General features: G+C 22.8%; 1 protein-coding gene across 1 annotated transcript in view; it reads right to left on the bottom strand.

Moving 5' to 3' along the window:
* Positions 1–12,440, bottom strand: part of LOC117167883 (type 1 phosphatidylinositol 4,5-bisphosphate 4-phosphatase) — a 41,514-nt gene extending 29,074 nt beyond the window's left edge. Inside the window, exons 1-2 of the mRNA XM_033353118.1 lie at positions 12,202–12,440; positions 11,898–12,109 (exon numbers count right to left, since the gene is read on the bottom strand). Coding sequence (XP_033209009.1) covers positions 11,898–12,109; positions 12,202–12,289 — 300 coding nt within the window. The 5' untranslated portion in view covers positions 12,290–12,440. The remainder of the gene's footprint in view (positions 1–11,897; positions 12,110–12,201) is intronic.
* Positions 12,441–15,101: the final 2,661 nt, after the last annotated feature.

The following is a 15,101-nucleotide window of genomic DNA, read 5'->3' as shown; positions in this document are numbered from 1 at the left end:
ACTCTAGATAAGTAGAGAAATGTATAATATGAGTGTATAGAGAACCATTATTGTTACTATTAATCCATATAGAGATTCTATTTTGTTTTAGTTGTCAAAAAACAAAATCCTTGAATGCAAGAGTGGATGGATAAGAAAAAGAAATGTAAACCAAGTCCAATTTTTCAAGGCCGTTGGGCTGAAAAATAAATAAATATCTATCTAAAAAGATAAGTTTTTTACCAAAAATAGAAGAGTTAAATTTTCAGAAGAAAAAATTAATTTCCCCTAAAAAAAAAAACAAATTTCAAACCAAAGCGATAAATTTTTCACTAAAAATATTAATCCAACTGGAATTGATGAATCTTAAAACAAAAAGATACATTTTTGACAAAAGAGTTTAATTTCAGCCAAGTAGTAAAATTGTTACCAAAAAAACGAATTTTCAACTAAAATAATAAATATTTTACTGTAAAACTTAAAATTTTTAACCAGAAAGATAAAATATCAAATACCAAGATTAATTTTGTACCAAAAACGACGATGAAAACCCCTGTTTAAAAAAACAAGAATCCAACGACCAAATTTGAACCACAATGAACAAACAAAATCAAAAAAAATCCTATTGTAATCTGAAAAAATAAAATAATAATTGGATTATTACAATAGGATTTTGTTTTGTTTCTTGTGGTCCAGATTTGGTCGTTGGATTCTTGTTTTTTTAAAGAAGAGTTTGCATCAATTTGATTATTGGATGTTAAATAGGATTCTTAATTTGGATTTTAATCCAATTTAAATTTCTTAAATTTTCAAAAACGACGAATTAAAAAAAATGCATGAATTTTGCATAAAATAGTTAAAATAACTAAAAAAGCTGAATTTTCAACCAAAAATGGATTAGTTAAATTTCCAGTTAAAAGATTAATTTTAAACGAAAAAAAAAACAATTTTCAACAAAGTAGTTTATTTTTAAATAAACAAAAAAATGATATTTAACAAAGTTGTTCCACTTTCAACTAAGTTAGTTTAATTTTTAATACAAAATATTAATTATCAACTAAAAATGTAATCGTTGATATTTTCATCTAGAACGATGAATCTTCAACTGGAATAGATGAATTTTAAACAAAAACTGTTAAATTTTCACAAAAGATGGTTTAAACTTATAACCAAACAGTTTTACATTCTACCAAAAAAATATGGTTTTTCAACAAAATGCATAAAATTTCAACCAATAGTTAAATTTCCAAGAAAAGAAAATCAATTTTATATCAAAAAAAGGAATAGGTAAATTTTCAGTTGAAAACATTAATATTCAACAACAATGAAAATAAAATTTCCAACCAAATAGTTCAAGCTTGAAATAAACATAAAAAACCAAAGACAAATTTTTGGTCAGAGTTTAACTGTTAACCAAGTAGTTACATTTCAAACGAAAAGGATGAATCTTCAACTAAAATGGTGAATAACTTAAACTTTTAAACCAAAATGGTGAACTTTCAAATAAAAAGATTAATTTTCTACAAAAAATGACGATATTTCAACAAAATTGATGAATTATCAATAAAATAGTTGAATTTTCAACTAAAAAATACAAATGTTCAAAAAGCAAAAAAATAAATTTTAAACCAAAAGTAGGATAGTTCAATTTTCACTTAAAACAATTAAATTTCAAAAACAAAATTTTTCAACCAGTGATGAATTTTCAACCAAGAAGATTAATTTCTACCAACAAAGACAAATTTTTAATAAAATACATTAATTTTTGACTTAAATGGTGGAATATTATAATAAAATAGTTACATTTTCAGTTAAAAAAATATTTTAAAAATAATTTTCAAAAAAATAGTTACATTTGTAAACAAAGTGATATCTTTTTAACTAAAATTATGAATCTTTAACCAAACAAATGAATTTTTATCCAAGAAAATTAATTTCTACCGAAAGAGACGAATTATCAACTAAAAACGATAAATCTTAAGCGAAAAAATGAGTAGTTAAATTTTTAGATAAAAAAAATAATGTTTCACCGTCAAGATTAATTTCCAACTAAAATTATGGAATATTTAATTGAAATAAACTTACACTTTCAGATAAAAAAAAAATTTTCAATAATATACCACATTTTTAAATTAAAGTAATGAATTTTCAATTCAAATGATAAATGCGACTGTAGCTAAAACACAAATCACTTTTTTTAAATTGACAATAAATATGAAAATAAAGAAAAATTGAATTTTTCTGCGATTAGAAATAAATTTCCGCTTTTTAAATTAATTTCCCGATTTTTTCTTAGGTTAATGAAGTTCCCGGTCAAGCCAGTTATTATGTCATTTAGGCATAAAAAAGTACCAGCGGAACCTATTGTGTGTTTAGATTTAAAAAGAAATTTTGTTTTGCCTTCTAAAAAATAAATCAACCCAATAATTATCCTATACAGCAAACAAACAATAATAAATCCTCTTAAATAATCCCCGATTAGATTTAATCTTTCATCCGAACGATATTTTTAGATGAGAGGAACGGAAAATATATTTCCACCACATCAAACTTGAGATGAAATCGATCAACAGACAATAGGGCGTAGCTTAAATGACCAATTTCAGAAAATAAAAGACCCTCGGCCCGTATTGTTTCGCTTTCTATCTAAAAAATAACTGTGTAAAATTTGGTCCCGATAAAAAGAAAATTCTGTTATTTTCTTTTACTTTTTCATTTTTTTATTTACGTAATAGTTTTTTTTATTTACTTCAAAATGATTAGTTGTATTAAAAAAATTGTTTCATTAAAAGTTGTATATCTCTATGAAATACATATTTTTGTTTCCAATATTTTTTTTAGATTAAACAATCCTTCTCGAAAAAAATAGAAAAAGGTTAAAAATTCAAATTTTTTGGATTTTTTACAAAATAAGTGAACTTTTTGAATTTTTCTTACTAGTGGATTCCCTATTTTGCCCTCTAAGACCCTTGACTGGTTGTTTCTATTGGTTATACAAAATTGCACCAAAATTATTTTTAAAAAAAAGTCGAATGTCATTTTTTTTAAACCCTGGTGGAAATTTTTTTACCAAAAAAATACGAAAAATTAGTTTTATTTTTATAGAAAAATATAAATTAACATGATAAATTACAACAAAAATTACAGGAAAATAGAACTTTTTTTTATTTGGACGAATTGGTCAAAATAATAGACAAAGGATCTTAAAAAAAAGCTGTCAAAATCTCGTGACGTGGTTTTTAAACGGCCAATTATTTTTACCAAATTTTATCAAATGTTTTTAATTGTCAAAAATGGTTTAATATTTTTCATAGAGCAATTTTGGAAGAATTTCTCGAAATTTTGGTTTTATCCTATTTTTCGTTGAAAATTAAAAAATTTTGTTAAAATATCATCCTGTTTGGTTCAAAATTTAAAGATTGTGTTGAAAATTCGTCTTTTTGCTTGAAAATTCATTTATTTTGTAGACATTTCCAATTTTCATTTGAAATACAAATGTCTTGTAAAAAGTAATCTGCTTCAGTTTAAAATGATTGTTTTTTTATTGAAAATTCAACTGTCTTGTAAAAAATTCGTATTCTCGGGTCGAAAATTCCACATTCTGATAGAAAATTTGACAATTTAATCGAAAGTTGAACTATTTTACTGAAAATTCATTTTTTAGTTGAAAATTCGTATCGCTTTTAGCAGAAAATTTATTATTTTGGTTAAAAATGTTTATTAATTTCTTTTTTCAAGATTCCTCTTTTCTGGTAGGATGTCATTTTTGTTAAACAATCCAACTGTTTGGTTGAAAATTAATCTGTTTCAATCAAAGATTCAATTCTTTTATTGAAAATTGGTTTATCTTGGTTAAATTTAACTGTTTTTGATTTGAAATAAATTTTTTTTTCAAAATATCAAATATTACATTTTTTCCAAAATTCATATCTTTGTAGATTGAAAATTAATCTTTTTAACTAAATATTGAAGTATTTGGTTGAAAATTCAACTTTTATGTAGAAAATATATTCTTTTAATGGCAAATGATTTTTTTTCATTTAAAATTTAACTGTTACATTTTTGGATAAAAAATGGTATTTTCAAGTTTAAAAAGTCAACCATTTGATTAAAAATGTATGTAATTTGTCGAAACTACGTCTTTTTTAATCCTTACCCTTTTTTTTAAATTTAACTTGAAAATTTTAAGTTCATGTTCCAATTTCATCGTTAGCATCTTGTTTCTTTTTTTTTAATTTCCGAGGGCGTCAAAATTAAATTAGAATGTTCATAATTAAATAATTAAATAACTGTTAAACATTTTTTAAACTTGAAAATTCAATTTCTGCAAATAAAAGAAAATTAGAATTTTGAAAATTAATTATTCAACTGCTAAAGATGGTAGAAAATAGGAAATTTAATTGTTGATAATTCAATTTTCAACAGTTCAACTTTCCCCTTTTGAAAACGAAAAAAAGTTAAATTGCTGAATAACAGTTCAATTTTCAACTTTTAGAAATTTGGGAAATTTTAAAATTGACCATTCAAGTGCTAAAAATGGTAGGAAATAGAAAATTTAGCTGTCGAAAATTCAATTTCCAACCGGTCAATTTTCCAGTGTTGAAAATTTAAGAAATTGGAAATTTTAAAATGAAACTGCTAAATATTGTAAGAAATTTCACTGTTAAAAATACAATTTTCAACAGTTCAATTTTACACGTTGAAAATTTAAAAAAAAAACTTTAAATTAAAGAAAATTCAATCGCCTAAAATTGTAAATTCACCTGTTGAAATACAATTTGAATTTTTCTTCCATTTTGAAAAATTACATTTTCAATTGTTGAAAATGCATAAGTTAAATATCCAACTGTTGAAAATTTTTAAAAGGCGCATTTTTATTTAAAAAACAAGTACAAAAAATGTTAAATTAATATAAGATTGCATGCGAATTTAATAAATAATATTTTGGCAGAATAATTTCCACCCAACGGACTCAGTAATTTATGAGATTTAAACAAAAAATCCCATTTTTATCATCTCCTTGTAAAATTTAGATATTTTTATTTCTAGTATTTTCGGAAAAATACTAATCTGAATTAGAATTAAATAAATAATATGGGACTAAATTGAATATTCACTTGAAAAACAAGAAATATTTTTGAAGTACCAATATATTTTTTCTAATCCAAATTATTCTTCTTTCACAGTTTTTACACAAAAAGTTAAAAATTTGATAAGGACACAAATTAAAAAGCTAAACATTGAAAATTGAAAATCCAACTTCTAAAAATTATTGGTAATTCAACTATTGAAAATTAAATTTTCACAGGTTTAACTTTCATTTGTTGAAAATTGAAGAAAATTCAACTGCTGAAAATGGTAGAAAATTTAAAAATCAAATGTTGAGAACTCAATTAAAAAATGAGTTTGTAAGTGTTCAATATTCAACTGCTGTAAATTGAAAATTCAAATGTTCAAAATTTAAGAAAATTAAAATTCAACTGTTAAAAATTTTAATGTTCATTTTCTTCAATTTTCAATAGAGGAATTTTTAATTATTTAAAAATTAAGAAAGTTCCCGGAAATGAAAAATTCTACTGCTGAAAATTTTACGAAATGAGAAATTTAACTGTTAAAAATTCAATTTTCAATTTTTAATAGTTAAATTTTTAACAACTGAAAACTGAAGAAAATTAAAAATACAATATTTAAAAACTCAATTGTTGCAAGTTCAATTTTTATTTTTATTCTTTTTTGTTTTAACAATTTAATTTTCTGCAACCTAAGATTTACAAAAAATTCAAGAAAATTGAGCATTCTATTTTATATAGTTGTAAGTTGCATTTTTTATTGTTGAATATTTAACTGCTGAAAACTGAAAATTAAAATGATGAACATTTGAGAACATTAAAAATTGTGTTAAAAAATTAAGAAAGTTGAAAATTAACACAAATTCCAAATTCAACTGTTGAAAATGTACGCAAATTGAAAATACAACTTCCGATAAATATAGAATATTAAAATTTCCGACTGCTCAAAATTGTAAGAAATAGGAAACTCAACAGTTGAAAATTTAGTTTTAAATTTTCTTTAATATATAGCAATTTAATTTTCAATAGTTCAATTTTGAATCATTACAAGTTTAAAAAATTTGAAAATTAGAAATTTGACTGCTAAAGATTTTTAGAAATTTAACTGTTAAAATTCAATTTTCAACAGTTCAATTCTCCACTGTTGAAAATTTAAAAAAAAATGTAGTCACTGAAAATCGTAGGAAATTAAAAATTCAACTGTGAAAATTCAATTTCAATTTTTCTTCAATTTTGAACAGTTGAATTTCAACTGTTGAAAATTTAGGATAAAATCGAATTTTTGTTTAAAAAACAAGTATTAAAAATTTTATATTTACATATTCCTAAATGAGAATTTAATAATAATCCAGGAAATAAGCAAATTTAAATTTATTTTTTCTTGAATTTATAACAGTTCAATTTTCAACAGTAGAAAATTTAAAAATTAATTATTAAAAATTCAAATTTCAACAAGTTCAATGTTCTACTGTTAAAAATGTAAGAAAATTGAAAACTCAACTATTAAAATTCTATTTTAAGTTTTCTTCCTTTTCACAGTTAAATTTTAAACTTTGAAAATTTGAGAGAATTGGAAATTTAAGTGTTAAAAATTCAACTTTAAACCATTCAATTTTCCTATGTTGAAAATTTACGAAAATGATAAATTCAAAGAAAATCAATTGCTGAAAGTTCGAGAAAATTAAAAAAAAAAATTGAAATTCAAGTGCTAAAAATTGTAGGAAATAAGAAATTTAACTGTTAAGAAATTCAATTTTCTACCGTTGAAAATTTCTCAAAAATTAAAAACTAATGAATATTTAATTGCTTTCATTTAGAACAGTTCAATTTTCAACTTTAAAAATGCGAGAAAATTGGAATCTTAACTGCTAAAAATTGTAAGGAGTAGAAATATTAACTGTTAAAAATTCAATTTTTCACTGTTGAAAATTTGAGAATATTAAAAATTAAAGAAGACTGAAATTTTAAATGCTTCCATTTTTAACTATTGAAATTTTAAAAAAAATAATTTGGAATTCAACGGCTAAACATTGTAAGAAATAGGAAATTTAATTGTTAAAAATTCAACTTTAAACAATTCAATTTTCCTATCTGGAAAATTTACGAAAATTATAAAATAAAATCAATTGCTGAAAGTTCCAGAAAATTGAAATTCAAGTGCTAAAAATTACAGGAAATAGGAAATTTAACTGTTAAAAATTCAATTTTCAACCGTTCTACTTTATCCTATTAAAAATATAAGAAGATTAAAAATTAAAAATTCAATGTGCTGAAAATTGCAGAAAATTGAACATTCAACTATGCAAATTCTATTTTTAGTTTTCCTCCTTTTGGCAGTTCAATTTTCAACTTTGAAAATTCGACAAAATTAAATATTTATCTGCTAACAATTGTAGAAAATAGGAAATTAAACTATTAGAAATTAAAATTTCAACAGGTTAATTTTTCACTGTTGAAAATTTAAGAAATTCCAAAATTGGAAATTCAACTGCTAAAAATTGTAGAAAATAAGGAACTTATGTCTTAAAATTTTAATTTTTAACCGTTCAATTTTCCACTGTTGACAAATATTAAAAATTTGACAAAATTGAAAGTTCAACTGCTAAAATTTGTAGGAAATTTAACTGTTAAAAGTTAAGTTTGAAATTTCCGACAGCTCAGTTTTCCCCTGTTTAAAATGTAAGAAATTTTTTTTTTTAATTCTGTATAACAAACAAGTATCTAAAATATATTAACATAATTCTAAATGTGAATTTAATAAATAATTTTTTTCTGAAAATTGCATTTTAATAGTTATAAATTGAATTTTTTACTCTTAAATATTCAAGTGCTGAAAATGAATGAACTGTTCGAAATTTCGGAATTTGGAAATTCAACTGGTATAAATAGTACGAAATGGGAAATTTAACTTTTAGCAAATCAATTTTCAGATGTTAAATATTCCACTGTTGAAAATTACAGAAAATTCTATGCCTGAAAATTGTAGGAAATTGAACATTCAAAAGTTGAAATTCAATTTTAATTTCTCATTTTTTTTTAACAGTTCAATTTTCAACTTTGAAAACTTCACTGCTGAAAATTGTAGGAAATACAAAATTTAATAATTCATTTTTCGGCAGTTCAATTTTCCATTGTTGAAAATTCAAGACATTTTAAAATTTGAAATTTCACTCAACTATTAAAATTCTATTAAAATTTTTGTTTTCAATTAAAGAAAATTCAATTGATGAAAATTGTATGAAATTGAAAATTCAACTCTTCAAATTCTATTAAAGTTTTTCATCCATTTCAAATAGTTCAATTTTCAACTTTAAAAATTCGAGAAAGTTAATTGCTAAACATTTTTGGAAATAAGAAATTTAACTGTTAAAAATTTAGTTTTCAACAGTTCAATTTTCCAATGTGAAAAATTAAAGAAAATTCAATTGCTGAAAATTGTAAGAAATTTTAAATTTAATCTTTGAAATTCTTGTTTAATTTTTCTTCCATTTTTAGTTTATTTTTAGTCCGTTAAAGTTCAATTTTCAACTTTAAAAATGAGATAAAATTGAAAAGTCGACTTCTAAAAATGGTAGGAAATAGGACATTTATATGTTAAAAATTCAATTTTGCTCTGTTGAAATTTTAAGAAATTTTAAATTTTGAAATTCAACAGCTAAAAATTTTTGCGATATAGGAAATTTAACTGCTAAAAAATAAATTTTCAAAAGCTCAATTTTCCACTGTTGTAAATTTAATGAAATTGAGAATTAAAGAAATTTGTATGAAATTGAAACCTCTACTATTAAAATTCTATTTTAATTTTTGTTTTCAAATAAAGAAAATTCAATTGCTGAAAATGGTATAAAATCAAAAATTCAAATTTTCAAAGTCTATTCAAATTTTTCTACTATTACAAACAGTACAATTTTCAACTTTAAAAATTCGAGAAAATTGGAAAATTAATTGCTACAAATTTTGGGAAATAAAAAATTGTAAGAAATTTTTAATTTAACTTTTGAAATTCTTTTTTAATTTTTCTTCATTTCTAGTTCGTTAAAGTTCAATTTTCAACTTTAAAAATGAGAGAAAATTGAAAATTCAACTCTTAAAAATGGTAGGAAATAGGAAATTTATGTTAAAAATTGAACTTTCCACTGTTGAAAATTTAAAATTGGAAATTCAACAGCTAAAAATTATGGGAAATAGGAAATTTAACTGCTAAAAATAAATTTTTAAGAGTTCAATTTTCCACTTTTGTAAATTTAATGAAATTGAAAATTAACGAAAATTCAATTGCCGAAAATTGTAAGAAATTTTAAATTTAACTTTTGAAATTCTTGTTCAATTTTTCTTCTATTTTTAGTCCGTTAAAATTCAATTTTCAACTTTGAAAATTAGAAACCTCAACTATTAAAATTATATTTTAATTCTTCTGTTCAATTAAAGAAAATGCAATTGTTGAAAATTCTATAAAATTGAAAAATTAATTGCTAAAAATGTTAGTAAATAAAAATTTAACCGTTAAAAAATAAATTTTGAAGAGTTCAATTTTCCACTCTTGTAAATTTAATGAAATTGAAAATTAACGAAAATTCAATTGCCGAAAATTGTAAGAAATTTTAAATTTAACTTTTGAAATTCTTGTTCAATTTTTCTTCTATTTTTAGTCCGTTAAAGTTCAATTTTCAACTTTGAAAATCAGAAACCTCAACTATTAAAATTATATTTTAATTTTTCTGTTCAATTAAAGAAAATGCAATTGTTGAAAATTCTATAAAATTGAAAAATTAATTGCTAAAAATGTTAGTAAATAAAAATTTAACCGTTAAAAAATAAATTTTCAAGAGTTCAATTTTCCACTTTTGTAAATTTAATGAAATTGAAAATTAACGAAAATTCAATTGCTGAAAATTGTATAAAATTAAAAATTCTTATTTAATTTTTCTTCCATTTCAAATAGCTCAATTTTCAACTTTGACAATTCGAAATTTAATTGATAAAAATTTTGAAAAATATGAAATTTAACTGTTAAAAATTTGGTTTTTTCAACAGTTCAATTTTCCACTGTGAAACATTAAAGAAAATTAAAAATTAAAGAAAATTCAATTGCTGAAAATTGCAAAAAAATTTTATTTAACTTTTGAAATTCTTGTTTAATTTTTCTTCTATTTTTAGTTTATTTTTAGTCCGTTAAATTTCAATATTCAACTTTCGATAAAAATGGTAGTAAATAGGAAATTTATATATTAAAAATTGAATTTTCCACTGTTAAAATTTTAAGAAATTTTAAAATTGGAAATTCAAAAACTAAAAATTTATGCGATATAGGAAATTTAACTGTTAAAAAATCATTTTTCAAGAGTTCAATATTCCATTTTTGTAAATTTAATAAAACTAAAAATAAAAGAAAATTCAATTGCTAAAAATTGTATGAAATTGCAAATTCAACTCTTAAAATTCTATTTTAATTTTTCTTCCACTTCAAATAGTTCAATTTTCAACTGTGAAAATTGGAAATTTAAGTCCTAAACATTTTGGAAACTAGAAAATTTAACTGTTAAAAATTTAGTATTCAAATGTTCATTTTTTCATCGTGGAAAATTGAAAATTAAAGAAAATTCAATTGCTGAAAATTTTTTTAAATTTTTCTTCCATTTGTAGTTTGTGTTTAGCCCGTTAAAGTTCAATTTTCTCTCATTTTTAAAGTTGAGAATTGAACTTTAACGGACTAAAAATAAACTAAAAATGGAAGAAAAATTAAAAAAGAATAGGAAATTTAATTGTTAAAAATTTATTTTTCAAACGTTCAATTTTCTACTGTGGAAAATGGAAAATTAAAGAAAATTCAATTGCCGAAAATTGTAAGAAATTTTAAATTTAACTTTTGAAATTCTTGTTTCATTTTTCTTCCATTTTTAGTCCGTTGAAGTTCAATTTTCAACTTTTAAAATGAGAGAAAATTGAAAGTTCAACAGCTAAAAATTGTGGGAAATAGAAAATTTAACTGTCAGAAAATAAATGTTCAAGAGTTCAACTTTCCATTTTTAAAAAAATTGAAGATTAAAGAAAATTTAATTGCTGAAAATTGTATAAATTTGAAAATTCAACTCTTAAAATTCTATTTCAATTTTTCTTAAATTTTTAATAATTCAAATTTTAACTTTGAAAATTCGATAAAATGGGAAATTTAATTTGCTAACAATTATACAAAATTTGTAACTTTCAACAGTTAAATTTTCCACTTATAAATTTAAGAAAGTTGAAATTTCAAAAAATATAATTGCTGAAATTTCGAGAAAATGGAAAAATTCACCTGTTGAAAATTGAAGAAAAAATACAATTTTGTACAAAAAAAAACATGTATTTAAAATGCTATATTTACAAAGCTTGCATGAGAATTTAAAATAATGTTTCAGTAAATAATTCTCATAGAACTGACTGTCAACAACTGACGAGATTTAAAAGAAAATGACCATTCTTATCATCTCCTTGTATAATATAGATATATTTCTATCTGGTATCTCGAGAGGATCAACAATAAGTACTAATGTAAAAAACATTTGAAAAAATAAGAAATATTAAAAAAAAATAATTTCTACTCAAAACAAATCTCCTTTCAGAATCTCTGCATAAAAAGCTCTTTTGTTTAGGCAAAAAAATAAAATTTGCCGAACATTTAAGTTGACCAAAAATCTTTTGGCTATTCTTTCGAGTCTAATTTAAGCCATAAATAAAAGAAACGATTAAAAACAAAATTGGATCACAAAGGAAAATGAAAGCAGACAGGCACAGAAATATTAGGAATATTATTTTTGTATCTAGAAAGGGAAAGGGAAAATCTGATGGAAAAATAAAAGTAAAACATACTGTGGCTTCATTGCACTGATTGCACTTGACTACGTGTTGTTCTCGTTTGCCAGAAATGTCTATCATTGCCTGACAAACCCTGCAGGTGACCATTGGCAGGCCACCTTGACTAGCATTAGGGTAGTTGACAAACGGCGGAGGCAGTTCATCCGGCCCGATCGGGGAAACTGTGTTTACGTTCGCCTCTGCGTTCACATTCGGCTGAACGTCTTCTACAAGCAGAACAAAAAACCCAGTCCTTGGTTATATTCTCCGAAAGTCTCGACAGCTCCGAAAGCTCTTGTCAAATGTCTATAATATTTACCTGTAATTTCGTTCATGTAGGGCCGCGCAAAAGCAGAATCTCCTCCCCGAATTAGAGGCTCGCGCTCACCCTCCTTGCCGTCACCCATTTTCCCCGAATCACCTGCTGGCACTCGCGATCGGGAAAATATGTCCTGGGCCCCAGGGGTTTCGCGAATTTTGACAAGTCCGACGAGAGACAATGATGACTCAAAATATCACCGTGCCTTACCTTCCCCGTTACCACTTGCCCCCGTCCCGTCGACAGTTCGGGGATTACTAATTCGGAGACAGATAAGCAAAGCGATAGGAAATCCTGCAGCTTTAGTTGCGGTTCCCACCGACAGAGAGCGATCAGAGCCAATTTTTACAATTTCATTTAAAATATAAACATTAAACAATTTAAGAACCCATTTTTATGCTAATTTCTTCAATTTAAGTTTTTAAACAATTTAAAAACTGGCGACTGAAAAAACACGAGAAATACAATTCTCGACATTGTAAAGTTATTCCCGAATTTTCAAATTCCCAAACCCGAATAAAAAAAAATTCCGAAAAATAATATTCCCGAATTTTTTGTATTTATGAAATTATTTAAATGATTGCAATTAACATTATATTCCAATTACCATTTTTTGTTCAGAACGAATTTTTTTATTTGTTTATTTTCGAGCATTCCAAAATTCCATTATTTGGGAATTTTATAATTAGGCAATTTTTTAATTCAGGAATTTTATTATTCTGAAATTTTTCAATTCTTGAATTTTGCAACGTGAGGGTTTTTTCAGTCGTCCCAATCGTAAAATCCCTGCATGGTATATAATATTATGAAATAATAAAATTCCTAAGTATGTATGTATTTAATCTCTCCCTTTTACGGGTAAAATTCCCAATTTGAAACATTCCCGAATAATGAAATTCCGGAAATAAAATTGCAAAGTTATAAAATATCCGAACTAGAAAATTCCTTAATTTAAACAATTATTATTATTTTTTATGATATCAATTAAATTAATAATAATAGCATTATATAACAATAAAAATTTTTTTATCTATAACAAAATTTTTTACTCGCTTATATTCGGATATTTTATCATTCAGCAATTTTCTTTCGCAAATTTTATTATTCGCGAATTCTGCAATTCAAGAATATTATTTTTAGGGAATTGTGTTATTAGTCAATTTGATAATTCAGGAATTTTATTATTCTGAAATTTTCTAATTCTGAAATTTGTATATTTTTAATGTTTAAAGTTTCTAAAATGATTTTTATAATTTAAAATAACAATAATTGAAAAAAATATTTTAAGCAATAATTTTAGGGACTTTAAACATTTAAAATATATTTGTTCATATAAATATATGATTATTGTACAAAGCTGCCCCTTTGAAATAATAATTAATCAATACTTATATATATATATTTATATATTTAAAAATTTTTACTTTGAAAAATGCCAAATCAAACAACTTTAAATTAGGTAAAATTCTGAAAAGAGGAAGAATACTTTGCATGAAATTCAAAAAGGAATTGAACTTGTATCAGTTATTTGTAAAACCTTACAAAAATAAATAATGGGAAATTGAAAGTGTTAAAAAAAATGTTTGTTTTCGAAACTTTCAAAAATAAACATTTTTAGACAAATTTTTAGAAACTTTCTGAAATTTTAAATTATTTTTCAAGCTCTTTAAAGACAAATTCAAATTTAGAATAATTGTTTATTTGTTAAGTTTATCTGTTTATTTTGTTTAAGTTTATACATATAAACATCATTTTCGTAGGAATCTGGTAAAAATTCAAAAATATTTTCGAAAATTTCAGATATGTCAAACCAAAATTTCAATAAAAAAGTTAACTTTCAATCATATGGTTAAATTTTTAAACAAAAAAGATGAATTCTCATCAAAAAATATAATATTTGATATTTTAATCAAAAAAGATTTCCATTGAAAGAAGAAAAATCTTCAACAAAATACTTTGAATCCTAAACCAAAAATGATTAATTTTTAAACAATTAAATTTTTAGTTAAAAACAATAACATTTAAAAAAAGATATGAATTTTCAAAAATGATAACGAAAAAAGATAAATTATTTTTTTTTTAAATACAATAGTTGATGATAAAACTAAAAACTTTTTTCAAATTTTAAATCAAAAAGAGTTGAATTCATCCAAAAAGACAGATTTTAAACAAAAAATTTTGAATTTGAAAAAGATTTTCAATTTCAGAATAAAAAAATGTAGGAAAATTATAATTTGAAGAAAAAAATAATTTTTAATACAAAATCAAACTTTCGAATAATTATAGGTAAACAAATTTCGAATATTTTTAAAATATTCGGAAATAAAATAATATCTAATTAAAACCGTTCAAAATTGAATAGTTTGAAGTTGAAAGTGTTAGAAAGTAATTTTTTTCAAAACCTTTAAAAATTAATATTCGTAAGCAATTTTTTAGAAATATTTTAAAATTCCTAAATATTTTTGAACACCTTTCAAAGCGAATTCAAGTTGTTCTAAGATTCTTGCGAAAATTTTGAAGATAATTTTTTAAAAAGGATTTTATCAAATTAAAAAAAAATTGAATTTGTTTTTGACATTTTTAAAAATCATTTAAAATCTGTTTAAATTTCATTAAAAAACTAATTTTCCAAATTAAAAAATTACTTGAAATCCCAGAAATCCCAGAAATCTCAAAATACAAATATTATTTTCTTTAAAACTTTTAAAATATTTTAAAATTTTATTGTTTTTTTATATATCTTCAAATTTTGTTTAAAATTGGTTGAAATCTTTTCATATCCAAAATTTTTTTTAAATCTATTTAAAAACTGCAAGTTCAAAGGTGTAAACCATAAATAAATGAAACTAAAGTAAGATATCTTTTTAAGTTATACGAATATATCAAAAAAAAAAAAAAAA

Source organism: Belonocnema kinseyi, chromosome 2 (genome assembly GCF_010883055.1).
Source record: "Belonocnema kinseyi isolate 2016_QV_RU_SX_M_011 chromosome 2, B_treatae_v1, whole genome shotgun sequence".
Taxonomy (NCBI): domain Eukaryota; kingdom Metazoa; phylum Arthropoda; class Insecta; order Hymenoptera; family Cynipidae; genus Belonocnema; species Belonocnema kinseyi.
This window is presented reverse-complemented; position numbering and strand designations above follow the sequence as displayed.